At 38.6% G+C, this 27335-nt stretch overlaps 1 protein-coding gene across 1 annotated transcript; it reads right to left on the reverse strand.

The window, feature by feature from the left end:
• Nucleotides 1-12144: 12144 nt before the first annotated feature.
• Nucleotides 12145-26709, reverse strand: LOC124137967 (F-box protein At5g06550-like). The gene is made up of 4 exons (XM_046504433.2): nt 25849-26709; nt 24325-24460; nt 17904-18036; nt 12145-13837 (listed from the first exon to the last, which is right to left on the reverse strand). The coding sequence occupies exons 1-4, from the start codon at nt 26553-26555 to the stop codon at nt 13752-13754; spliced, it is 1062 nt and encodes a 353-aa protein (XP_046360389.2). The 5' UTR covers nt 26556-26709; the 3' UTR covers nt 12145-13751.
• Between the last annotated feature and the right edge of the window lie 626 nt (nt 26710-27335).

Here is a 27335-nt window from a genome sequence, read left to right on the forward strand (position 1 = left end):
ACATCAGGAATATGTAAAGCTACATGTACTTAACAAAAGTAGGAGTGAGTGAGTTGGGTTTTTAACGCCGCTTTTAACACTATTCCAGTTATAACACGGCGTGTCAGCTTAATGTGGGAGGAAAGTCCGAAGTGATGCAGGTCTCAGACGTTTACCACTTCGGTGAAACCCACGAGCACGGGTATGGTGCTAACAAACCTAGAAACATAATCGGGGCGAACCGGGATTCGAACCCACAATCATAGGTTTCTGGTGTGCCCAAGGGACGCAACTCTGCACAGCGAATCGCGGCGCCTTAGACGACTGGGCCATCCGTGCCCCCAACAAAAGTAGGAAGTTACGTTTTCACTTCATTGAACGTTAACACATAGAACATATCCACCGGTTTGTCTTGTCCAGTGAAGATCCATTGTTATCTTGCTTGTTAGATCGCTTGTTACATCTGTTAGTGAGTGAGTGAGTTGGGTTTAACGCCGCTTTTAACAGTATTCCAGCTTTATCACCATGTGACATCTCAACAGGAAAGGGAGGAAAGACCAAAGTGATGCAGGTTTTAGACGTTTACCACTTCGGTGAAACCCACGATCACGGGTATGGTGCTGACAAACCTGGAAACATAATCGGGATTCGAACCCACAGTCATAGGTTTCTGGCATGCCCAAGGGACGCAACTCTACACAGCGAATCGCGGCGCCTTAGACGACTGGGCCACCCGTATCCCCTACATTTATAAAGAACAGTAAGAGATTTGTGACTAATTAGGACTGTAAAAGACACACTTACCTTGGCTTAATTTGAACATTCTGGCTTAAAGAGAAGTATGACATCAACTAGTGTTGACATTTGTGTGTGCTAACATATGTGTTATATTTCAAAGGAAGAGGTGTTTAGATAGATAATTTATTGTGTGTTCGCAAATCCCTTTCATGTAATTATATTTTCCTGAATATCATTTTGTTTGGAAGAAAATTAAAAGATGTTTTTCACCTTAGTAGCAATATACAGGCTGAGTATTATAGATCCGTAGAAATACGATTGCATATACAATTAATTAAGAATACAACAGGTGAATGCGATGAATAATTCCATCGCATGATTTGTTCGCAGGTAATAATCAATATGAAATGTGGCAAATGTACATAATAATGTGTAACGTGTAGGATTAACAACAGCTGAGTGGATTCTATTTTAACAAAAAAAAGTCGGGGACAGATGTTTGTTTTTGCAGTGAACGCCCATGGCCTTAGACTAACATTTAGTCTCTGAAATCTTATATTACACAATATCCTTCTTGACTCTAAAAATAAATAAATTCCCTATGCTGTGGAATAGAGCTAGCTTGAGCTGGCTAGACTTGCTTCTGTATGAATTTCTAGATTATTATTTTTTCATAAAATAAATATATTCCACGGTCATGGTGCAGGACTACCATGGCGTCTGTGGATGAAACTACGTTAGACGCTGTTGTAAGTGATGTCTGGTTTGTTCTGTATTCCGGTTTCCTCAGCCTGTATCTAGGAGCATTTTCAGAGTTATGTTAAATGCTCATTTGTACGGAAGCCTTTTAGGGCCATTTGTTTTTTAATTGAAATTTCAAGATACTAAGTTGAAATTTCAAGATACATACTAAGTTGAAATTTCAAGATAATATGTTGAAATTTCAAGTTAATATCTTGAAATTTCAACAAATTATCTTGAAATGTCAACTTATCATCTTGAAATTTCTAGATCATTATCTTGAAATTTCAACTTATGCATCTTGAAATTTAAACATAGCATCTTGAAATTTCAACTTATGCATCTTGAAATTTCAACTTATGCATCTTGAAATTTAAACATAGCATCTTGAAATTTCAACTTATGCATCTTGAAATTTCAACTTATGCATCTTGAAATTTAAACATTGCATCTTGAAATTTCAACTTATGCATCTTGAAATTTCAACTTATGCATCTTGAAATTTCAACTTATGCATCTTGAAATTTAAACATAGCATCTTGAAATTTCAACTTATGCATCTTGAAATTTCAACATAACAACAACAACAACAAAAGATATGGCCCTTAAAGGCTTCCGTACATTTAGCCTTCTCCAAAGCTCTTAATGTGGCAAATGCCAACTTCGAGATAAAGGTACACAGTGTTAGTAAAGTCGAAGTTGGGACCGGGTCTAAGGTTCGAGATAGTTCTATGTATTTTGATCTCAAATTCGAGATTATATAAGTGATCGGATGTATGTGTATGTATACAGTGAGGCGGTCGGGGCCTGAGGATAGGTTCGAGATTTCGGTACATTCGAGATACCCAACTCACTCACTCACTCATATTTACCTGGTAATATTAATGGCATAAACTAGGTATGTGTAACAGAAAAATGGCACAAAACTTATTCCAATTCAAATTATCTATGTATGAGATGTCTTTGCTTTGCTAGTTTTGTATTCAATTATTTACAACTATGTAAGAGACAATAATGGTCACAAAATATTTTTTTTTAAAACCCAGTCGTAGTTGAAATCCCGACCAATTTCCTGCACACACGCATTTAAGGTAACTAAAGTCACGCCATTTGTTTTATTGTTTAATGATTTAATGCTCCCAAGAAAGTGTCCCTTGATATTGAACAAACAGTGATGGAAAGTTGATGTAATGTAAAAAAGAGACCCCGCCCTCCAGCATTGCCATGTTACATGCTCAATAACACAGGATATTATTCAGTAGAACGTGATAAACGTGGGTTTTCTTAATATTCAAACCACAAGTCCCTGTGAATGGGACATATTGGATAGAGGCGTCTATTTGTATAGCAGGTATCTATTCCAATTTAACACCTGGGGCATATCAGAATATTTGATATATGTTGATTACAAACTAACTATATATTCCATACCTGTACTATATTTTAAACCGCCACACCGAATTTGAATATGTATATATCTGTTTTACCAAATCTCAAACGGCTGTGCAATTGCGTCCCTAAGGGATGCCAGAAACCTATGATCGTGGGTTCGAATCACGGTTGGACCTGATTATATTTCCAGATTTATCCGCACCATGCCCGTTATCGCGGGTTTCAGCAAAAGACAGACGTTCCAACCAGATCTTTTGTTTGTTTGTTTGTTTGTTGTTTAACGCCCCACTCAGCAATATTCAAGCTATATGAAGGCGGTCTGTAATTAATCGAGTCTGGACCAGACAATCCAGTGATTGACATCATGAGCATCGATCCATGCAATTGGTATACGATGACGTGCATCAACAAAGTCAGGAAGCCCGATCCCGTTAGTCGCCTCTTACGACAAGCATAGTCGCTTTTTACAGCAAGTAATCGACTCTTCACCAGACGACCCAGTGATTGACATCATGAGCATCGATCCATGCAATTGGTATACGATGACATGCATCGACCAAGTCAGCCAGCCTGACCACCCGATCCCGTTAGTCGCCTTTTACGGCAGGCATATGGGTTGCTGAAGACAGACCTATTCTACCCCGGACCTTCACGGGTTATCAAAATCAAAGCTATAGACTATAGGTGAACACAGTTCAAGACTATTAACTGTGAGCCATAGGATAACACAGTTCAGGATCAAACGATAACACACACACACACACACACACACATACACACACACACACACACACACACACGCCGCCTTAATTCCCTCATCCCTTAATCCGGGACCTATATTTCATTTTTGAGCTGGATGTGCGTACACTCCCTCAGACAGGTGGTGAGTGGCCACGCCTTCCATTCTCTGTCCGACTTATTGTTTACTTCTCGACTCACATATTTAATTCTCACAAAAATAGTTACAATCGTGAATTTGTATTCAAGCTAACGTTGGCGGTCGGCGTATGTACAAAAAAGATATTTATATAGCATTAATATTTGACATATTTCTGACACATCGATATTGTGTGATGAATGCGTGGTACGTGGCAGTTTATACTACTCAAAATATGTAGAAGAACATCCGATGTTTTCACGTGACAATAGTTAACATACTCTGCCAAAAAAAATCAAAATTGCTGTCAGATACATATCTACTATATCATATATATAATCAGCAGATGGTTATCGAATGTTAGCACGCATTTTGATTGACCCAGGTTCCAAATGACATAGATGGAACAGTACAAGGTGAAGGTCATCTCTTCTCCATATCTTGTATGGCCACTATTAGAGTCCAAAACTGACTGGCATCGTCGTCCCAAGGAAGCAATTAGATCCCGATTTGTGGCCTGGGGAAGTGTTCACCCACTCTGTCTACAGTGCTTGTGCCAACTGTCAGAGGTTCTGTGGTTGTTGCTGGTCCAGTGCATCCCATAAATGTTCGATTGGGGAGACCCGGAGGCCGAGGGCCATGGCAGGACCTGGATGTTTGGATTCCTGAAAAAGGCTGTTGTCAGTCTTGACGTGTGACGTCGGGCGTTGTCTTGTTGGAAAATGACGTTCGCTTGTTTCTTACATTGGGAAGGACGTGTGGCCGAAGAGTCTCGCCCTGTAACGTCGTGTCGTTAAATTCCAAGAACTTGCAATAAGTCTGTTCTATCAGTGTATGAGATGGCTGCCCACATCATCACACTACCACCAGCAAATCTGTCCACTTCCTGTATGCAGTTTCGTGCATAGCATTCCCCGCGACGTAAGTAAACATGAAATCTACCATCCGCACGGCGAAGCACAAAACGTGACTCTTCACTAAACCAAAAATGTCTCCATCGCACTACTACTACTACTACTACTACTACTACTACTACTACTAGGGGGCACGGGTAGCCCAGTCACCTAAGGCGCCGCGATTCGCTGTGCAGAGTTGCGTCCCTTGGGCACGCCAGAAACCTATGATTATGGGTTCGAATCCCGGTTCGCCCCGATTATGTTTCTAGGTTTGTCAGCACCATACCCGTGCTCGTGGGTTCCACCGAAGTGGTAAACGTTTGAGACCCGCATCACTTTGTCCTTTCCTCCCACATTAAGCTGACACGCCTCGATATAACTTGAATACTGTTAAAAGCGGCGTTAAACCCAACTCACTCACTCACTTACTCCTTCAAACATCTGGTAGGTCGATGGGGGCGGAGCCTGTTGATGGTGATTTAACAGTATGCGACATTTCTACGCGCATATGATATAGTCATTATTGATGTTGTAAGGAGAAATCGACAGTCGCCAGCTGGTAGAACGACACACATTGTGTTAGGCGATATAGTCATTACACTGTTATTTGGAGACATCTGTTCATGTTTGTACCATTTTGCAAATATCAAATCAAAGATGTCTTTGAAGCATGCATCCATTCAAGTGATATGGTCAGGCGTACAATGTCCACTCAGCTTGTATAATCAGAGAGTCTATATAGACTTACACGGTCTGTCGGGTATAAGTTGTTACAGGTTTCAAAAGAGGAAATCTTCACTTGTACCGTATGTTCCCGTGGTGAACACTTGATTTGCCTTTGCATGTGTTTGTGACGGGTGTCACAAGTAGGGCAGGATACTAGATTTGTCAGCATCATACCCGTGCTCTTGGCCTTCATAAAAGTGGAAAACGTCTAAGACCTGCGTTATTTCAGGTTTACCCACATCAGGATATCACTGGAATACTGTTCAACGAAGCGTTAGGCTAAACTAAAAACTGACTCACTAACTTATTCAATATTTGATGTATACTATCATTTATAGACCAAATATAAGTCGGCCTCTGTGTAAACAAACCCTCTCTATATACCGGTACCATATGTTATAGGTGCCAAAATCCAATATAACAATAATAAAAAAAGGTCTTTGTGCATTGTCCTGACCGACACGCAATTTCGACAAATGTCTTTCTGTAGATGGTGGATGAATGTTGGTTAATGCCGCCGTTAATACAGCTCACACTGATATTTGAAACAAATAAACCAGTGGTTGATAGCATGAGCATGATACCCAGTCAGACCGGGCCACACCAGATTGTCATTAAAGCCAGTTCTAGTGACTGGAGGTCTATTCTACACCATGGCCCTGCAGGGCTCTGCACGGGTCACTTAACCACCAACTGACACGGACTGGCAAACGTAGCATTTATGTAGTTACTCATGATTTGTGACACCGCCACCATGGTCAGACGGATAGAGCGTCTTCCCGGAGAGAATAAAGCCGGGTTTCCGATTCCCGTCCGTGTCATACCAAAAGACGTTAAAAGATGCATGGTACTTGTTGTTACCCTGCCTGGCGCTCGGCATCGAAACAGGGGATAAAACAAGGACTGGTCGGTTCGTCGTCAGTATACTGTGTCTGGGAGGAGTGCCCATATTACATTGCAGTATGGTATGTATGATTAGAACAAGTACACGCACGCACGCACGCACGCACGCACGCACTTACTCACTCACACACACACGCACGCAAGCACGCACACATATGTATGCATACACGTCGTTATATATATAAGAACAATAATTCCCAATGTCAACTAACAATCCAACATTCCATTCCACATAAGAAGTCCCATGCATATGTAGCTGAGCCAGATGTTCAGTTGGCTGATGGACCTTATCAATATTCAATACATGTTACATGTCGTTGTTTCTCTCTCTGTTAGTATTTTGCTTACATCCGCAATCCATCTGCTATGTATTTTACGTTTTGCCCCTAAATAACACGTCAATACAGCTATGTTAACATGCCACACAGAACCGAAGTGACAGTGTTACCTAAATAATTAGAGTAGTGGCATTTGTTTGAACTCTTAATGGAAGGATTTCACTGTAAATCGTTTCCTCGGAATTGATTATATTTTCGGTCGTTATATATTTACATAAATAACGTGTTGAAAGACTTCACATGTGTTTCGAGCATTCCAAAATATTTATTTTGGTAATGTCGATGTATGTCACAAGAATCGGATCTGAATAGATTATATTTCTTATTATATTCATTTCAAGTTGGACATTTTTTATATTTTTTATAGATATTGATATCCTTGCATGTTACAATAGTGTGTGTTATCCTAAATGTCTCCTGAAGCTATACAATGTGCCCTGAAGCATTATCGGCCGTATCTTATACAGGGTAAAGAATAGTTCCACAATGTTCTGTAGCTCTCCTGTAAGTTTGCAATATCAGATTATAACGACCATGCTGTTTGGACGTTTAACAAGGCACAGTATCAGATGCCTAGGGATTCTGTTTCTGTGGTCATTTGTTTGGCTAGTCTGATATAGGAAATGATATACGAGGGGTGTTCATTAAAGATTTCCCCTAAACCACTTAGGGTTATCATATTTGGTTGAAATTTCACATGTGTAATGATACATGTATCTATGGGTTATGTCTGAATTTGCAGCACCGAACTATCAATCTTACCACTTTTACATGTGTTATGATCGAGCAGGGTGTGACAATGGAGCCAGTGGAATACCGAGCAGTGATTAGGTTTTTATATTTGAAAGGTCGCACACCAAAAGAAACTTTCGATGAAATGAAAGCAACTTTTGGGGAAGATGCCCCATCATATGACGTTGTTAAACACTGGCATCGCCAGTTCAAGTGTGGTCAGACATCTGTGGAAACAGCTGCCATTCCTAGTCGCCCCCATTCAGCCATTGATGAGGACACTATCCATCAAGTGGAGACCGCCATTTTGGCAGACCGCCGTATAACTGTTCGCCAGTTAGCACAAGATGTCAAGATCAGTGTAGGGTCTGTGGAAAAAATCATCCATGACAATTTGAACATGCATAAGGTGTCTGCACGATGGATTCCCAGGTTGCTCACACCTTTCCAAAAGCAGGAACGAGTCAATTGCTCAAAGGATCTTATGGACATGTGCCAAAAAAAACCAGGCAAACATTTTTGACAGACTTATCACACAGGAAGGAAAATGGGTCCATCATGATCCTGAGATCAGTCATGATCAGTCGATGCAATGGAAGCATGTGGAGTTACCACCCCCAAAGAAGGCACGTGTCCAACCCTCTGCTGGCAAGGTCATGCTCACGGTGTTTTGGGACCAGCACGGAGTAGTGATGATGGATTTCTTGGAAAAGGGTACCACGATTACAGGAGCTTATTATGCTTCACTGCTGCGGAAATTGCGGGACGCTATCAAGCTTAAGAGGCGTGGCATGCTGACCAAGGGTGTCCGTCTCCTGCAAGACAATGCTCCAGTACACAACTCTCATGTTGCCCAGACAGAAGCGCGGTCCTGTGGCTATGAAATCCTTCCACATCCTCCTTACTCTCCTGACCTTGCACCATCTGACTGCCACCTCTTTCCAACCATGAAGTCATTTTTGAAGGGAAAACGTTTCACAGATGATGAAACACTGATTTCTGAAGTCAAGTCCTGGTTTGAGACGCAAAATGAGGGCTTTTACAAGCGAGGTCTCCATAGTTGCATAAAACGATGGGAGAAGTGTGTAACTCTTGGTGGTTCCTATGGGGAGAAAGACTAATACATATGCCAAGTTTCATTCCACTAGGTCCATCGGAAGTGGGTCAGGGGAAATCTTTAATGAACACCCCTCGTATATGCTGGGCTCTGATGCTTGGCCTGGCACATCCTTGATACTGATAAAGCTGTCTAGATTTTTGCCGATGCCTGAACGGTGAGGTGAGGTGAGAATGGGTTTAACGTCGCTTCAAGATTATTGGACTTATAACGCAGACGTGCATGCACGTGTGTGTGTTTATGTTTATGTGTGGCTGCTTGTACTAGTCCAGACTGATGCCGATTTATAGTGCTAGCCATACCGCAGTTTAACATGAATACCCCACTTAGACACAGTATACTGACTCCGAGCCGACCAGTCCTTGTTTTAGCCCCTTACTTCAGAGCGCTAAACAGGGTAACAACAAGTGCCATCTTGTAACGTCTTTTGGTATGACGTGGCCTGGGATCGAACCCCGGACCTTCCACTCTCCGGGCGGACGCTCTACCACTAGACCATGGAGGCAGTCGATGCAGGAAAGACTGGGGATGTTTCTGATGAGACGTAATCCTTTCAGTGATTATAAAATGTATGTATAGTTCCTATATCAGACTACCAAATAACTGGCCATAGAAATAGAAGTCTGTTTTTCGTTTTTCTTTATGCTGCTTCAGCTTTATAACATGTAGAGCCAGTTCCTAAGTCAGATCTTTTCCAGTGTATGTTTGTTTAGCCGATTATGTTTGCAGGGAATGTCATCATGACTATAGTTGGATATCATCCTACAGTATCTGGTACACAGTAGCAACTTTTAGCTGCTGTATCAATGAGGTTGGGAAGCCTAGTGGTTAAAGCGTTCGCTCGTCACGCAGAAGACCCGGGTTCGATTCCCGACATGGGTACAATGTGTGAAGCCCATTTCTGGTGTCCCCGCCGTGATATTCCTGGAACAGTGCTAAAAGCAGCATAAAATCAAACTCACTCACTCACTAGTATCTGTATCAAACATACTACTCAACTTTTGAAAGGGATAGTCAGATATGTCATTCTATTTAAATATACACTTGACATATTATGAAAGTCAGTTTTGTGTATCATGGAGAGCTAAAATACCCCTATCAAAAGTGGAGGAGTGTCGGATTAACGAGACTGATTAATGAGTGATTTCGGTAATTCGTTGCAAATTAGTAGTGTCGGAGTGCGAGACAGTCGGATTAACGGGTCTAAATAGCACTGATTTAATCAGTTCCTATTATAAGTGTCAGATAAAGCCGACTGTCGGATTAACGAGTGTCAGATTAACGAGACTTGACTGTATACGAACTTAGCTAAATTAAACAGACAATTACCTGAAACTCATTTGTTGCATTTTTACCATCCATGATCAGAGAATTGTTTATATGTTGAAACCTGTGTTCAACGTTTCTAAGCTCCTAAAGGTTAAAACAAGTGGTGAAATATTCACTACTTTCAGATATACTCTGGAAGCTTGGATAAAAAAAATGAAAATTGTTCAGAGTCGCCAGACGAAAACCCACACGAGACAAGTAAATAAATTTGTAATTAAACCTGTAAAATTTGTACGAGGAGCATGTTAGTGAGCACACAGAAAAAACAACATTACTTGATCAGACTAGGTACATAAGGGTGGGTCAGGACTGGGTCTTGTTACAGTGTATTCACAGCTTACTTCCACCTGATATACCTGATTTGTTTTACGTTGAATCATTAACGAAAATGAAAATGTTCGTCTATTACAAAATATATTGCACTAAAATAATAGAATCAATAAATTCAGAAGCACTTGAATTATATATGGATATTTCATTAGTAAGCAGTGAACATGAAACATCAAACGTGAATGAAATCTTAAAATTGTAATCACATGAAGAAAAGCTGGTGAACTAAAATGAACAAGAATGTTTTTTTACTGCCCCTTCTTATTTTTGAATACATTAGTTCAAGCTGTTATCATAAATGGGTTTGGAAAATCGGAAAAACAATAATAGCAAACACATACTGGTACAATTTCTGATTAATGCATTACTGAAATAGCATTACAGTCGATGTCATGTTGTCTCTTTATGGCAGATAAGACTATTGAACTGTAACAGCAGTTTGGACAATAGATTGTATTGTTGTATTACTCCTACCTAAGTTCAAAATATGAAAAAAGCACTTTTTTCTCAGAAAACCCATTTATCTGAATCAAATTTGCACTGCACCTCTCCTATCAGTATAGAAACTGTACCCCAAAATGGAAAAGATTCCATAAAGTAGTTTGTAAGTTATAGGTCACACAAATGTTGAAGTAAAAAACTATTCAAAGTTCAAAACATGAACAAAATCATACATTTTTCAGAAAATACACATATCATATTTAAACTTTGTACTGCATGTCTTCTGTTAGTATGGAAGCTGTTCCCTAAATTTGAAAAGAATCCATGAATCAGTTTCTATTTATAGATCACACATATGTTTCAGTAAAAAGATTCTAAGTAAAAAAATGTAAAATAGCTGTATTTTATTCCAGAAAATCCAAGTACCTAATTCAAACTTCCCACTGTGCCTCTCCTATAGGTATAAAAGTTTGAAGAGAATCTATGTAGTTGTTTTCAAATTATAGGTCGCACACAAAAATGTCTTTGGAAGGACGGTTGGACAGACGGAATTCCTTGGTAAAACTATATACCCCCAGCTAATTTGGGTCAGGGGTATAAAAATTGAAAAATATGAAATATGCAAGAATTGAGTATGTGGTCATTGCACATGCACTTTTTTCATGGTTGGTTGGTTGGTTGGTTTGTTGTTTAACGCTGCACTCAGCAATATTCCAGCTATTTGACGGTGGTCATAGAATCGAGTCTGAACCAGACAATCCAGTGATTGATATCATGAGCATTGATCCACACAATTGGGATACGATGACATGCATCATCAACCAAGTCAGCGAGCCTGACCACCCCGATCCTGTTTGTCGCCTCTTATGACAAGCATAGTGGCCTTTTACGGCAAGTATGGGTTGCTGAAGACACATTCTAACCCGGATCTCGCAAAGTACCAATACTGGTACCCATTACACTGACTGACCCTTCTCTTGTCAGAAATGGTCCACTTACAACACATGAAGATACCTGTGTACACTATAAATGTTTATTTCAGCTTAAAGGCAATACATATGTAAAGCAAATATAATTTATGAAGTTCAGAATTTATACATCAAAGATTTTCTTATTAATACACAATATCATATGAAAAGTTTGTACATTCAACAAGAGATATTACAATGGTGAAAATATTTACATAAGGCTCATAATAACATGTTGTTCTGACTGACGTCGTATGCCAATCTTGAGCCATGATAAATTAATAATTAGACTTTCATCCCAGCCTGCGTCACTACCAATCAGTCGACTCATACAATAATATCAGAGCTACAGATAAGCAGCGCATTTGCGAAAAATACCCCCTAAAAATATTCAAAAGCCAATTACTTTCAATTAACTTGCCTACAGAAACGCATGCATAAATGAAAAACTCAAATTATAAAAACAGCACCCGTAAATACCCAATGAAGCTTTTTCAGCATGCGTACATAGGAGATAATTTCCGAAACACAATTACGAACTAATTTACTCTCTGAGTCAAGCCTATATATTTAGAAGACTTATATACATCTAAAACATTATTTCTTTTTTTTTTAAATCTTAAAATGTTCACTCATTTGGGGAAAAACCTAATAGAGTGATGAATAGATGAGTGAAAAAATATTGGTTACCCAATGAAAAATGTAATAACCCAATTAAAATAGAAACCCTAGAGTAAAAGCTCAATTGCTCAAAAAGTTATCTAGAGCTCTGTAATAGATACAGGGGTTATGTAACCACAACTGGCCTACACTTATCATTGATAATGGACCAGCCTCTCCAGAACATCAATAATAATAATACAGTGATCACTTTGAATAAATATAAGAAATATATTGATTAAAAAATAAATTTAAGAAATTGATACATATATTCTTTCTAGTGATGTTATTACGTATCATGTGATTGTGGAGTGGCTTGTTATAGGAACAATCATCAGTTCCATTGAGAAGTGTGAGCGCATCAAATTAAGCCAGATTGGTTTCGGTGCTCACTCACCCCTGCTAAAGCGAGTCTATAGAAAGAACGAACACAGTCGTGAAACACTGAATGTTCAACTGCAAAGACAAGAGAAAACTCCTTTGCTGTACCTGGATGTTGTGAGCTACTATGCTAAACTTGGCTGACTTTGTTGTATATGGAGAGTATATGACAACTTGAATGCAGAGATGGCTGACTTTTACTTCCTTAAATTATATGTATGAATGTTATGTTATCATGTGAGTAAGGAGGTGAATAAAGTGCATAATAAGACATTTTTATCAATCACAGAACATATTGCTTTACCCATACCTCAGGAGGATTTCTTTTCAAAACGAAAATTATTTACTACTACCATGTTATTGGAACAATCACACGGCCTTCTTCAACACTGTAACAACATGAATAAAAGACATTGTCATATTCTGTCAAAACAACTGTGGTTTAAACCAAGCACACAATAGTACGTGACGTGCATAAAACACACGATTTGTTGACATGAGTACACCCAAGTAAATATTGTTCTGCTAGACAGGATAGACTGAACAAATGTCCCATGTCGTAGCACTACAAATCTGCAACAAATACAGCTGTCATTGCTGAATACAGGCAGACAAAGAATGGCATATAATACAGCATGTGTGCTCTTAATACAAACAGCCTCATGGACAAATAAAAGTGAGCAAGATGCATGGATCTTACGAATAAATTACATTTTTGATACATTGTTAATAGCTTTCAATACAACAACGTACCACATGGGACATGAAGGAAGATTTAGGGATTTAACAATCTTAGTAACGATTTTACCAAATGAACATTCAGAAATATGTAGCTTTTTGTAACGAAAACTACTGAAACAATCCTGCTATTATAATGTCATGAATGGGGAAGCATACTGCAAATGTCTCCAAATCATGCTACTAGATATCACAATGAAACACTTCTTTAGTTTGACAGGAAGGTACACTACACCAGTGTCCATATCTAATGAGACTAAACATTTAGCCCAATCTCATTAAAATCATTTTTTTTTACCATTAAACACCGCTCTCCGAAAAGATTTTAATGAGATCGGTTTCAAACCAGACTTTCAATCTATATGAAGTATAAAGTGTGTAGAATGCCAAGTTAAAATAAAACCCACAAAAAAAAAAGACAGTGCAAATATGGAATTTCACAGTTAACCAACTGTAGCAGTGTACTCAATCATACTCCGAGCCGATGGTGATGCTGATGTCGGTTCCCACATTCAAGGTAGAGTGGTACCATTTGTTTGTGTCCAGAACAACTGAAAAAATAAACATAATTAATAGTGATTCAGGTTAGACGGAATACAAGCATTGAAAACAATATCAAATATCAAATAACTCACAAGCCAAGAGTGCAATATTCCATCATCAAGATCAGGTACATATAAACAAGTATGAGCATTCCTGAATATATGCAACGTGTTTGTGTCTCTCTGTTAAAGTTAGGGAAGCTAAAGCACTATGTAGCATCAGGTAAGGAAAACATAATATTCTTTCACATCTTTTTTGTTTATCTGTTTAATGCCAGACAGGATTATTATTAGCTGTAAACATGGTAAACATGTCATCAGACTGTTGATGTGACATATCAGTATCAATGCTGTTCTTTCTTTCTTTCTTTCTTTCTTTGTTTGTTGTTTAACGCCGATCTCACCAATATTCCAGCTTTATGACAGCGGTCTGCAAATAATCGAGTCTGGACATGACAATCCAGTGATTGACATCACGAGCATCAATCCATGCAATTGGTATACGATGACATGCATCAATGAAGTCAGCAAGCCTGATCCTGTTAGTCACCTCTTACAAGCATGGTTGCTTTTTACAGCAAGCATGGGTTGCTGAAGACCTATTCTATGCAGGATCTTTATGGGTGGCCTCTTGAATCATTGATATATTACTAGCGGGAGACATTAAAAAAGAAAAAAAGATTATGTTTAATATATTTCTTTGACTTGCTACTAGGGACGGCGGGCCTGTGAAACGACGTGTGGCCTAATACATATTAAGATCTGTTACACCAATACATGTATTTACATAAATGTAAGTAACAGTGTTAATCAAATGAATGAATTTGCTGCATTTCTGTTTTCAGCTTTGTCATCCCTATCAGTATCTTCAATACCTCATCATCTTTTATACACCACGTTACATGGAGGAACACAGGGTTAACACAACAGTAAAGTATTCACGGTGGCCCATTGGTTAAATTGAAATAGCAGTGAATATAACAGTTTCTCTCATATCTCATTGTAACAGTAATAAATATGACACCAAACCTCAAAGGAATAGTGGTAGCCAATGGCCATGTCTTCACAGCGGAGAAACTAACATTTTAGTCCACTAGTCCTCATAATGATAACATAAAGCAAAACCCTTAAAAATGGCAAATTTCTACTAGTCCTTATGATACCTTATCTATTGGGCAGTTTGGCAAGGACTACAGGACTTGTGCCAATTTCTAACACTGCTTCACAGACAGCTATTTTATATATCCCCTAAACATGTATCTCTCTCTCTGGGATAAAGTCACTTAGATCTGACTATGATTTATTCAAGTTGTAGACAATCAATTAAAAAGATTCTCCAATTTTTTCTAAAATACCTGCTTAGACAAGCATAATTATGATAATTGAGACAGCACACAACACAACATACAGGTACACACATGCAAAAATAAATTAATGTGAAGGTCATTAAAAAATGCAGAAAAATCAACCAAGCAAATTCAAAAACTAAAATTCAATTTGAAATTTGGGATCACATCAGGTTATGGCTTGTTTTCTGTGTAGGCTTACACCTCAGTACAATCGCTCCAGTACGGCGGTTAATAACCTTCTCTCATCCACTTAATACCGGAATCAATACCTGTCTTGCATTGAGATTATATCCAGAACTGAGTTACAGTACAGAGAGAGTAATAAAGCTATTGAGGTCCCCTTAATTTCACCCTCGAGTGACCATGCTCAAACACACACACACACACAGATAAGAGACATGCAAGCGATCCTCCGAAAATAAACCAAATGAAACTCTTTCATTTTCACACCATTTTTGAGAAATGATTTATATCCCTGTCCTTTTATTTTCAAAAACGCTTTGATATTTCTTGTTTATGTGATCCCCACATTAACCTACAGCTAAAATGTCAACTCTCTACGCAACTACTTTTTCTTCCATAAATAGAAATGTGAATCTGCTCTAACTGACTCAACTCGTTACCAGCCTCATACCTGTTATTTATCAGTACAGTAACCATGGTAACATTCTAAAAAGCCAGTGCCATTCAAATAACCCTTGTGATGTACGTAGCACTTGTCCACAGTGGCAGTTTATGTGTGCCAGCTATGGTTCCATCTTCTGTGTCTCAGCTAGTGTCAGTATGTTTCTTGCAGTCTACAAGGTGTACTGCCATCTTCCCCAGGCAAGGGAGTTAACTGACAAAAAAGGTCCAGTTTCCACCCTTGCTGAACTAGACTGGAATTCCGGAGTAACATTTTGGCTGGACTAACAAGTCTATGCATAGTCCAATCACAATTGTGTAACTAACTAGACATCCGGTTCGTAAACAACATGGATTTCATGTGCAGAGGTCTGTCGACTGCAGGATTTGCAAAGCATGTGTACCGTCAACTTGGCGTCAACAGATATTTTGCAAATATTTTCATGTTTTTAATCAAGGTGCTCAAGTGATCTCATGCACTTCACGTGAAAAGACCCGTTTTATTTCAACATAGATCTTGATTATCGATGAGATCATCTTGACTGGGCCCCGCCATTTTGTTGGAAGCAACTGCAAGCGATATGAGCGATGGAATCTGATTGGTCAATAGGAGGGACATAGAAGACACATAACTTGAATTAGCCACTGGTGGCGATATGATCAAGCCTTGAAATTCCATCCTAGTTCGGCAAGGGTGGAAACAGGACTTTTATAGTCAGTTAACGCCCTTGCCTCGGGAAGATGGGTGTACTACATAATGCTACTGTTTCAGTATATAACACACATTAATGAAAGTTTCATCTAATAATGTCAGCTATGAGTGAAAATATGCCCTTGTGATGCAACTATAACAAGTCAACAGATGTTGTCAAGACTTATTTAACTTTCTTAAATATGTGTTATGTGAAAAATATCAGTAGATCTACTTAGTATTAATGTTAGATAGAAATGTCAGCTTTGAGGTTCATGGCATTTGTAAGCAAAATTAATTATCCTCGTGATATGGTTTTCGGATGCTATAAGCATTTGTAATTTTCTCACTAATCATATGAACAACTGTAAAACATCTCACTCACTTATAAAAGACAAATTCATCTTAAAAACAAGCCATCATCCAAATATTTACAATGTCTGTGTGACGCCACACCCCTTGTTATAGCACGAGTAATTTCAATAAACTTGGCCATCCGAAAACTTAGGATGTCCAAAAACTAAATCTGACAATAAGAAAACAATGAAAGTAAGATGTACCATTCCATCAAACACTACTTGTTCTATGCTAAAGTTAAATGTCAACATGTCAGTTAACATGGTTAACTTATGATACTTATGGAATATTTCGTGAAACATAACAGTATTCAATAGTTGTTTTTCTTCCCTAGTTTAATGGGTGGCACGGGTTCCCTTTCTAAAGTGCCACAATTTGCTGTGCAGAGTTGCTACCCTTGGACACACCAGAAACCTAAGATGGTGGGTTTGAATCCCAGTTTGCCCCAATTTATGTTTCTAGGTTTGTCAGCACCATACCCATGTTCACGGGTTTCATCACTTCAGGCTTTCCACCCACATCAAGATGACTCGCTGTGATATAACTGGAATACTGTTCAAAGTGGTGTAAACCCAACTCACTCACTCCCTAGTTTAACATGGAGGTAAGTAAGAGTCGTGTAAGGCGCTACACTTTGCTTTGCGGAGTTGTGTCCCTTTAAATGCCAGAATCTGCAGATCATAGTTTGAATCCCAAATTTCCCAGATTACAATCCCATGTCTGCATCATACCTATGTTCATGAATTTCACCTGAGTGGCAAACATCTATGATATTAGATACCAAGGTCCAAGACTAGTTATCAAAGGGTGGGGCTGGCATAGCCATCTTGCTGTGACATAAGTGAAATATTGTCCAACACACAGTAAAACACAGTAAAACAAACTCATGCCCTAAACAAAATGTAGCCTGTAACTCACTTATATCGCCTGGTCTGACGATGACATAGTACATGTCTCCACCATCTTGCTGTGACATAAGTGCATATTGTCCAACACACAGTAAAACACAGTAAAACAAACTCATGCCCTAAACAAAATGTAGCCTGTAACTCACTTATATCGCCTGGTCTGACGATGACCTCCATGGTTCCTTCACACTCCAGGTAGCACTCGACTGGCGGCTCCAGCGTCCACTTCTTTGTACCGGTCACCTGGGCCTGCCAGGAAGCATGGCCGACATTGTCCAGCTGAGGAAGACAGAGGACGGTGTGGAAATCATGAAATAACACAGAATTCATCAAAATATTAGCAATCAAGGAGGCTGTGAAGGGGTGGCATAATCTTAAGCTGTTATTAGATGACTCCTTCCCTTGCAAGCTTGACAGATGATGGTCAATGTATAATACTAACAGACCACTTGAGCTAAATATATTCTTATGCAGGTTGGCACAAAACATTCATGTTGACATCTTCCAACTGTATGACAAAGCAAAAAAACGTGAACAAAACAGTTCTCCATCGCAGGTGAGGCCATACTCTGTGCACATGACACCACTGACAAAGTATTAGATGATGTTGGTCAATCAAAACGATACCTTGAACAGACTGTCTGGCCCAAAGATCATCAATGTCTGGGCTGATATCAGCGTTCGAAATTGGCAAAAGTCCGATAGTCCTTGACAAACTGCCCAAAGGTTAAGGTATCATAAGGACTAGTAGAAATTTGCCCTTTTTAAGAGTTTTGCTACATCAATATAAGGACTAGTGGACGAAAACTATTAGTTACTACCATTGTGATATCCTATGCCAAACTGTTTTTGCTGTAGAGGCGCCGTGGTAGTTGAGGTGCCTGGACTGGGCTATGAGGTACCCGGGTAATACGAGGACTACCAGACCTGAGAAAGTCATGTGTTGTCCCTTGGTGTTGGTAGCAATTCCATAGTCTGATATGCTGCTTGGGGATACATGAAATGCCCTGCTACATCCGACCTAGATTCACCAGTTTCCAAACAACCGATGGTGATGTTTCTTTCTGGTTCACTCATTCGCAGTGTTTGTTGTTGTGCAATCGCCCATATAAAGAAGACAGGTTTGTGTGTTTGTTTGTTAATGTCTCACTCAGCAATATTCCAGCTATATGAAGGCTGTCTGTAAATAATCGAGTCTTGACCAGACAATCCAGTGATTGACCTCATGATCATCGATCTACGCAAGTGGGAAATGATGACATGCATCAACCAAGTCAGAGTTGCTGAAGACCTATTCTACCCGTGGATCTTCAGGGGTCAAGAAGAGAGGTAAACAACAACACTTCAATATGTTCGTAGTTCATGTGCAGATACTCATTTCTTTTTCATGCGGATGTGTTTAGGCAAATATGCACACTTGTGATCTGCGTTTTGCCTTAGCTGCATTTTCATGACAATAAAATGTTTGGAAAACCAATTTTATATTATTATATTCATGATTCCTGTACCTCTATGTGTAAAACTTTGACATATATATTCACATCATTCATTTTACATTTGTTTTGGTGGAGTATATTTCATGTTGCTGAATTCCTTCTTTACATTGGCATCAGTAAGCGAAGAAAACAAATTAGTCACAGGTTTCTCATTCACTGACACTGAAGCGACAGATGTGTATGAAATGTTCTGCCACGTTATCAGTTAATGCCGTTGTACCAGTCTGTTCCACTTCATCATAGGAAATGGGAGGACTGCATTCAGGGTTAGACACACTAGTCAGTTATTCTGAGACTAGTGAAATCTTGAGGGACTACCGTATTCGACGTAATAAGCGCCCCGCTCTAATAAGCACCCACCGCGATATTTGCTAATATACTGGCTAGTGAACAATCCCACTCAGCACCCCTTCCGATTAATCAATGTACACACGACTTATTTATTCCTGTATAATACGCACTTGTGTGTTATATGTCTCTTAATTATGGCCAATTAAATTCTGGAAAAATATATCTGTCTTATATAAACATTTCAGGCTGTCAGCATAAACCACAAAATATACGGCCTTTCAACTTTCACAAAAATAATATTCTAATAAGAGGCCCCTATTTCTAATTTTGAGAGCGCCCTGGGCGCTTATTACGTCGAATACGGTAGTTGTTTTTAAAAAATCTAGTTATTTTACATTTACCATAAGTCTGAAATGAGCTGTGTAGTAGTTGTGCAGGACCAACAGTGTCTACCCATGGCGTTTATACAGTCTGTGCCAAAACCTTTTGAGCCAACTTGCCCAAACATGGCTCTCAGCATCATTTTCAGTAGATTTTAGTATTACCATAAACATGTAGACTGTTGAGCTTACTAGAACCAGTGATAGAAATTAACTGTTTTAGTCCACTTGTCCTCATAATGATAGCATATAGCAAAACCCTTAATAATGGCAAATTTCTACTAGTCCTTATGATACTTTAACTATTGGGCATTTTAGTAGACTGCAGAACTCGTGCCAATTTCTAACTCAGTAGAACAAAAAGAACTTGACTACACACAGGCTTCAGACTAGTGGCTAAAGTGGCAGACTGTATCAGTCTTCAATAGGCTCTGTTATAACCTTTATGATCATGATGTGGTGTGGATGGTGGTCACTTACCGTATTCGACGTAATAAGCGCCCCGCTCTAATAAGCGCCCACGGCGATATTTGCTAATATATTGGCTAGTGAACAATCCCAATTAGCACCCCTTCCGATTGATCAATGTACACAAGACTTATTTATTCGCGTATAATACGCACTCGTGTGTTATATGCACCCTTAATTATGGGCAATTAAATTCTGGAAAAATATATCTGTCGTATATAAACATTTCAGGCTGTCAGCATAAACCACGAAATTTATCTTTTAACTCTGTTTTTTCACCAAAATAATATTCTAATAAGAGCCCCCTATTTCTAATTTTAAGAGCGCCCTGGGCGCTTATTACGTCGATACGGTACCAGCTTCTGTTTCAGATGAGCCACTGAACAATATCATCACTAAAACGCACCTGTCTCATCATGGACTTGGAATTTTTTTGGCCTCTACATTAACATCACTACTTCTGCATTGAAGGAAATTGTCAGAGTCACAATTAAACCAAATCTACCTTTTTATTTCCTCAACACAGACTGAGACATGTCAAACCAAGACTCATGTAATATTTCCTCATCACAGATTCAGACACGTCAGAGGATATGTTTCATTTTGCAAGGCCATGTGAAGTGACAGATTTGTCTGTCTATGAAGTGTTTCTGCCATGTTAATGCTGCCTTTCAGGTAGCTCAATCTGTTACACCTCATTATCAGGGAACTGGGAGGACTGCATTGAAATACATCCTTAATACACTATATTTAATTTACATATGCTTCCCAACCCGGCCTGTCCTAAAAAACAGTGCCACTCAAAAATTCAAACAAAAAAATTCTATTCACTCTCTTTTATATCTCATCCCGAAGAATTTATTGTATTTCGACAAGAATGCAGTATACTGGTCACATACCGCCATTTTGGTAAGGATGTGTCACCTTGCTAAAAGAATAGGGGGTTTGGGGGGCTTGCTCCCCACTCAACAGCTTGAATTAAATGCTTTGTGAAATCTTTAATTACCATAGTAGATACAAAATACATTATTAGTAGCATCAAACAAACATTGTGGATTGGTGTTCGGTGTAATGCATGTGTACCTGTATTTCATGTAGGGGTGACTATTGGTCTGGAAATCACTATTGCGATAACTATTGATACTGAAAGAAACTATTGCGATAACAATTGATATTGCAAGCAACTAAAGCGATAAATATCGATATTTTTCAGTGTATCATTTTAGATGGATTTTAGAGTTGAACTTAGAACTGAAGTTTCCTTTGAATGTTATAACCATAACAACTAATAAAAAGTAAAGTTTGAGATATGTCTGATTTGTTTTTTCATTACCCTTATAATTTAAGAAAAAGAAACTTCCACATTACCATGTGTAAATTACTACTACTCATGATCAATAGAAAAACAAATTTGAACAGCATTGCATGTATTTCATTGATATGGTAAATACGATCGAAACTATCACTATTCCTAACTGAAATCGTTATTAATGATCAGAAACTGATTTAACAATCGATGTATTGACTTTAAGTGCTTACCAATGGCAATATATCGACATTTTGATTTATCGTGACACCCCTAATTTCATATTTCTTGACAAAAAATGTGTTGTCTTCATTGTTAGGATATTCGAAAAGTCAAGTAGCCCTGTCTCTTTGTCTGGAGTTTATTTCATCTTAGCTCACACTCTTTTCACCTTTAGAGCCCCCAACACAGATACAGCAAGCATTGCATTTGGAAAATGGCACAAAACTGATCCAGTTGAGAACCATTTTAAGTGTTCCCACTGGATTTTGAAACTGCCAGTCCTTGTGGACTGGCTACTCTAAACATTTCCAGTCTCCCCTAAATTTTGTCAGTCACAACTTTCACCAAATAAAAAAACATATGAAAATTATTTGGTTTTAATTCTTTCAACATCATGTTCAGTGCAAAGATGTCATCTCTGAAGTAACTTAGTAAGATCCATACATCATTCACACAAACTTCAGTCACAATTTTCTCTTTTTGTTTTAATATGTCAAGACCAAGTCGCTACAAATGGATATTTAACCTAGAAATAGACGTGGGGAAACACTGATGGTAACAGACAAGCTGACTTTGTTCGAAAAATGTACCGATGTTTTGTTCAATGACAAAGATGCATGAGGTACTTTATTTGCTGGTCCACAGGGACTGGCAGTAACATGAATTACCAGTCCAAGCCTAATTTTACCGGTAAAAAAATGGTAATTACTGGTAAACGGGAACGCTGATTTTATATACAATAGACAACTAATCAATTGTATTCTCAAACTAAGGCACACAAATAAAGACTACAAGCTCAGTTATTATGCCACATTAATTGTGTGAACATTGTTGATGGTCACATGCACCATGTGCAAAGCTCTTAATTCTAACTGACTCAGCACTATTGATCACACAGATGACATCACAGATTTCATCGATGGTTTGATGTTCGGGTTTGGCTTAGCTGTATAAGCATTTAAAGTCTCTTTTTTCATACTGATACTGATGTGTCGCAGTGGCTATCACAATTGTCAGAGTCACTGACTTTTGTTAACAGTTGTCAGAATCAGGAGACTTCATTTAGTTGAGAATACTTGAGATAGGTGTATTTTCCATAAAGATGTGCTTTATCACACATGTTCTAACACATTGTGAACTAAGCTTGGCCAGTAATTCTTTTGCAAATTTGTAAACATCTACAAAGTTCATCTGCACATATAATGAGGATATTTGCAAAGCAGTATGTTGTTGCTTACATATGTTTAACTGTAGTCTTAAAATCCTTTCCCTTTTCATCGCATTCGTTGGATTTTACATAACTTCAAGTGTGTTGAGGAAAGCACGTCTAGCCATGATCATGTCACATCAAGGCTTTTTGTTGTAGCCATTATGACTTTTTGAAGGCCTTTTTGACCATAGGTTTGTGGCCATTTTAACTTTTTGTGTCTGACTTTTGAGTTTTAAGGCTATTGTGACATGAGGCTGTTTTGACTACAAGTTGTACAACCCATCACAGGAACATTAGGCTCAACTTTGAGAACTAGCCCAGCCACTACCTTGTCATCATGGCTGAGTAAAATTTCACAGTTTAAGCCCAATCTCATTAAAATCAGATCTTAGTTCTCGCTATCGCTAAACAAAGATCTGAGGACATGCCATTAGGGGTCACGTCAGAACGACCTTTCATTCAACCAATCAGAGCGTCGCTTACCAGATCATGAAAGTGACTGTCGGAATGTGTTTTCTAATCATGCAACCACAAAATATTTAACACGGGGTATTCCGAACAACAGTTACGGGTTTTATGATTATATCCATGCAATCTAGGCCATCTATAAGCCATTCCAGAATGTTCTTCTTATCAGTTTTAAATTTTTTAATTGAGAATACGTCAAAATATGTTCCGAAGCGTAGTCGCCCGTTTGAAACTAGTGTCGTAAAGCTCAAGAAAGCTGCCTTCTGATTGGCTAATGTTGATTTCTTGTCAGTCATTTCATTGGTTGGTCAAAATTTGCGAAAGGTCGTTCTGACGTGACCCGTAATAGGATGTCCTCAGATCTTTGTTCAGCGGTAGCGAAAACTAAGATCTGATTTTAATGAGATACTCGTAACTTGTAAAAACATATCTTCGTGATCAGGGAACTGGCTCATTCAGATAGGCCAAACAGCAGCCAAACCAACCAGAGACAGTTGTGACCAATTAAACAATTATGAAGTCACATTGACTATTCTGTTAAGTGCATGGCATAGACATTATATGTGCGTGATAATTGTTACGGTTGCTATCTGGTTGACAACAGATATCTATAAAAACAAAAACAACCTCCAGACCCATATCCGTTGAAGCCATGATGCAAGAAACAAAACTGTTTTATCATGTTTAGTTTGGCCTAAATTAAATAACACTGAAAATGGCACTTACATGTAAATGGGCACCATAGCCAGGACTTCCCATGAAGACCCAGTCTGTTTTGCTGGACTCAGCTACAGGGGGGAGGAAGTAGGGCCTGTGGTAGTGTTGTCTAAGGATGTTCCCCGCATTGGAGTCACAGTTGCTCCTGTAATGAGGAAGACAATCTAAGCAGCTTGAATTACAACACAGGAAGGATTTGTTAGCAACTGACACTCAAGGAAGTGTATCATATTTCCATGATTTGATTAAAATGTTTGTTCATACAGGGAACACATTTCTTGCCAGAAATTCTGCAAGTTTCTTTGCCTGTTCACCTTACAGGCCTCGATTTAGCTGTTTAAAACATGCACAGTGCAACCTATTATTGAAAAATGCAACCAAATATTTATGTTTACATGCACCAAGTGCATGAAAAAATAAAATTCAAATTTGTGTCTCTTACTTATCTGCACAACAACGATCTTCGAACACACTCACATCCTCTATGCTTTATTTACCATACTAGATCACTAATTGTTGTGTTATGTGTGATCATCAGAGATCTGGGATTGTACTTATTTAGGCTAGTTTATGCATCTATGTTTCATCTCAGATAAATTTATGCAACCAGGGTGCAACCTGGGTATGTCTGGTGCAACTAGTTTTTCATGTCAACATGCACCTGAAACAAATTAAGTCAAGTTTCTTAAATCGTGCCCAGCCTTATTTAAGGGGACAATGATCAAATGTCTGGTGACTGGGGGTGTCAACTCAGAAGCATCATGATACATATCTGTATATCAAATAATAAGATTAATTATTTTGTATGTGTATAGATAAAAGTTACCTAGAGACCTGCAATTTAATGCTAAATATGCATAAAATTTAACTTCAGGCTTCTCTTTGTTCATCTTTACCATGGTGATCTTAACAAAAGAAAATGTTCCTATGCAGTGAATTATTTATTTAGTAACAATACTCATCAATTTGTATCAGTTGTATTGATACTGTATTGACATTAAAAAATTCCAAATATATCAATATTGTGATGATAACTATACAAAGTCCATATGAAAATATCCTTTACATGGTGTGGCTATTAGCAACACTTCAAATTTTATGTTAGATCCTAAATGTAGGAAAAAAATGTTCTAATCAACAAATGAATTTATTTTCATGAACAAACATGAATGAACATAAACATGAGCTCAGTTTCAATCGTAAAACAACCGGCTCTATAAAGGCGTAGTTTTAGATAATACTATGATACGATTATAGAATCTGCTCGCCACCCAATAGCATCATAAAACCTAGGTATATCTCAAGTTAATTACAAATACATAATACATATTTACGTATTATGTACATACAATATATATTTACAATCCTTCGGGTTAGCTGTGGTAGGGTTAGGGTAGGTTACCCACAACTCCTATCTTTAGCCCTCGGATCCTTGAATGAAAATAGTGTTGAACATATTCTGTTATCATTATCTATTATGGTTCCTCAAGATATGCTAGATGAAGCTGAAATTTATATCAAAATATGTCTTACCATCCAATATACCAGGGCTGTGATCCATCTTTCATAGTTGCTCTCTCTTCATCCATTTGGAAAACCTCTCCCAAATTCTTGAAAGATGTTTTGTATGGAAAGAACTGACAGTTATTCTCAACGTTTTCCAGGGCAGGGCTACCCTCCTTATAAATGTTCTTGAAAAACGAGTAACTAAACCTTTCAGTTGCAGTCCAGTTTTTCATCCCGTCAGTTATGACAACAGGCCTTGCTGAATATGCGTATTTATTTTCAAATTGCTCAGGTTTTATTTTGGAAACTCTGTCGATTTCCTTTACCCCTTTACAAAAGTCGCAAGAGAGCGGGGGACGAAACACATCTTGCAGGGTTTCCAGCGGTTCTAACACGCATGGTTCGCGATAAATATCTTCTTCACTGAGCCCTTGAAGGCGAAAATACACTGAGAGCATAACATCATTTTGGATAGGCCACTCCAAACACCAAACTAAACAGATTGCGACATACACGGCGAAAACCACTCCAAAACTTTTCCAGAGGTACAAAGTTATAACATTTTTCTTCTTGTTTGTTTGCGAAATTTCTTTTAAGGCCTCTATCTTCTTAAAGTCTTCATCCTTCAAACCAAGTTCCTTGGCCTTTTGATGCAGACGACAAAACTTTTGTTTAAGTTCTTCTTTTATCATTGCCGGACTCGAGGAACTTCCTGACATGTCCGGAGCGCTCATGGTTGCGACTGTCTCACCCGTCGCCTATCACTCTAATGCCCGATCTCGCAAGCGTCGATCGATGATCACACAATCTACGCGACATGAGAAGATTATTTTGTGAAAGATACTTGTTCCGTATTTACAGAGGATTAAAGGGAGGTAACTCTAAATTAACACAGCAAGCTCTTCACTGCGTTTGTCCGAAGCTCCTCACAGTGCTAGCCCGTTGCAAAGAATGTGTAATGCGCTGGGAAGGAGCTTGCGCTTGACCGGTCCCTGATACACAAGCTCCAACGCAGCGCCGTAGTGCCGTACCTAGCCGGGATTAAGTTAAAGGGGCACCGATCCCTCTGACAACGGGACTGGTTGTTGCCTTTGTTATTGTTTCTTTCTTTCCGTGATATCACAGAAATGTCGATTAGTTCGCGACCTGTGCCGTGCCAACCGTAATTTGCACATTTGTCGCTTTTATTGATAGTATCGTCACATTGATCAACAAAATGAAATACAGTTTTATCTTGGAAATAATTTGGAAATGTAGGTATCTTTAGGGGTAGCAAAAGTAATAGTGACGTAGTTTTGATAAGTCACTTGCTTCGTATTGTGCGATTTTCGTTTCGAAACATATATAGGGATATAACCGTAACTGTCAGAACAGTTGAAATAGCGCGCATACAAATCCAACACGTCAGAATCAAATGTTGAGATGTGTTTGTGTGCATTGTTTCCAATGCGTGTTTGGAAGATAAGGCTAGGAGTGAGTGAGTTGGGTTTAACGCCGCTTTTAACAGTATTCCA

This window comes from Haliotis rufescens, unplaced genomic scaffold (genome assembly GCF_023055435.1).
Source record: "Haliotis rufescens isolate VD_foot unplaced genomic scaffold, xgHalRufe1.0.p SCAF_17, whole genome shotgun sequence".
NCBI classification, from domain to species: Eukaryota; Metazoa; Mollusca; class Gastropoda; order Lepetellida; family Haliotidae; genus Haliotis; species Haliotis rufescens.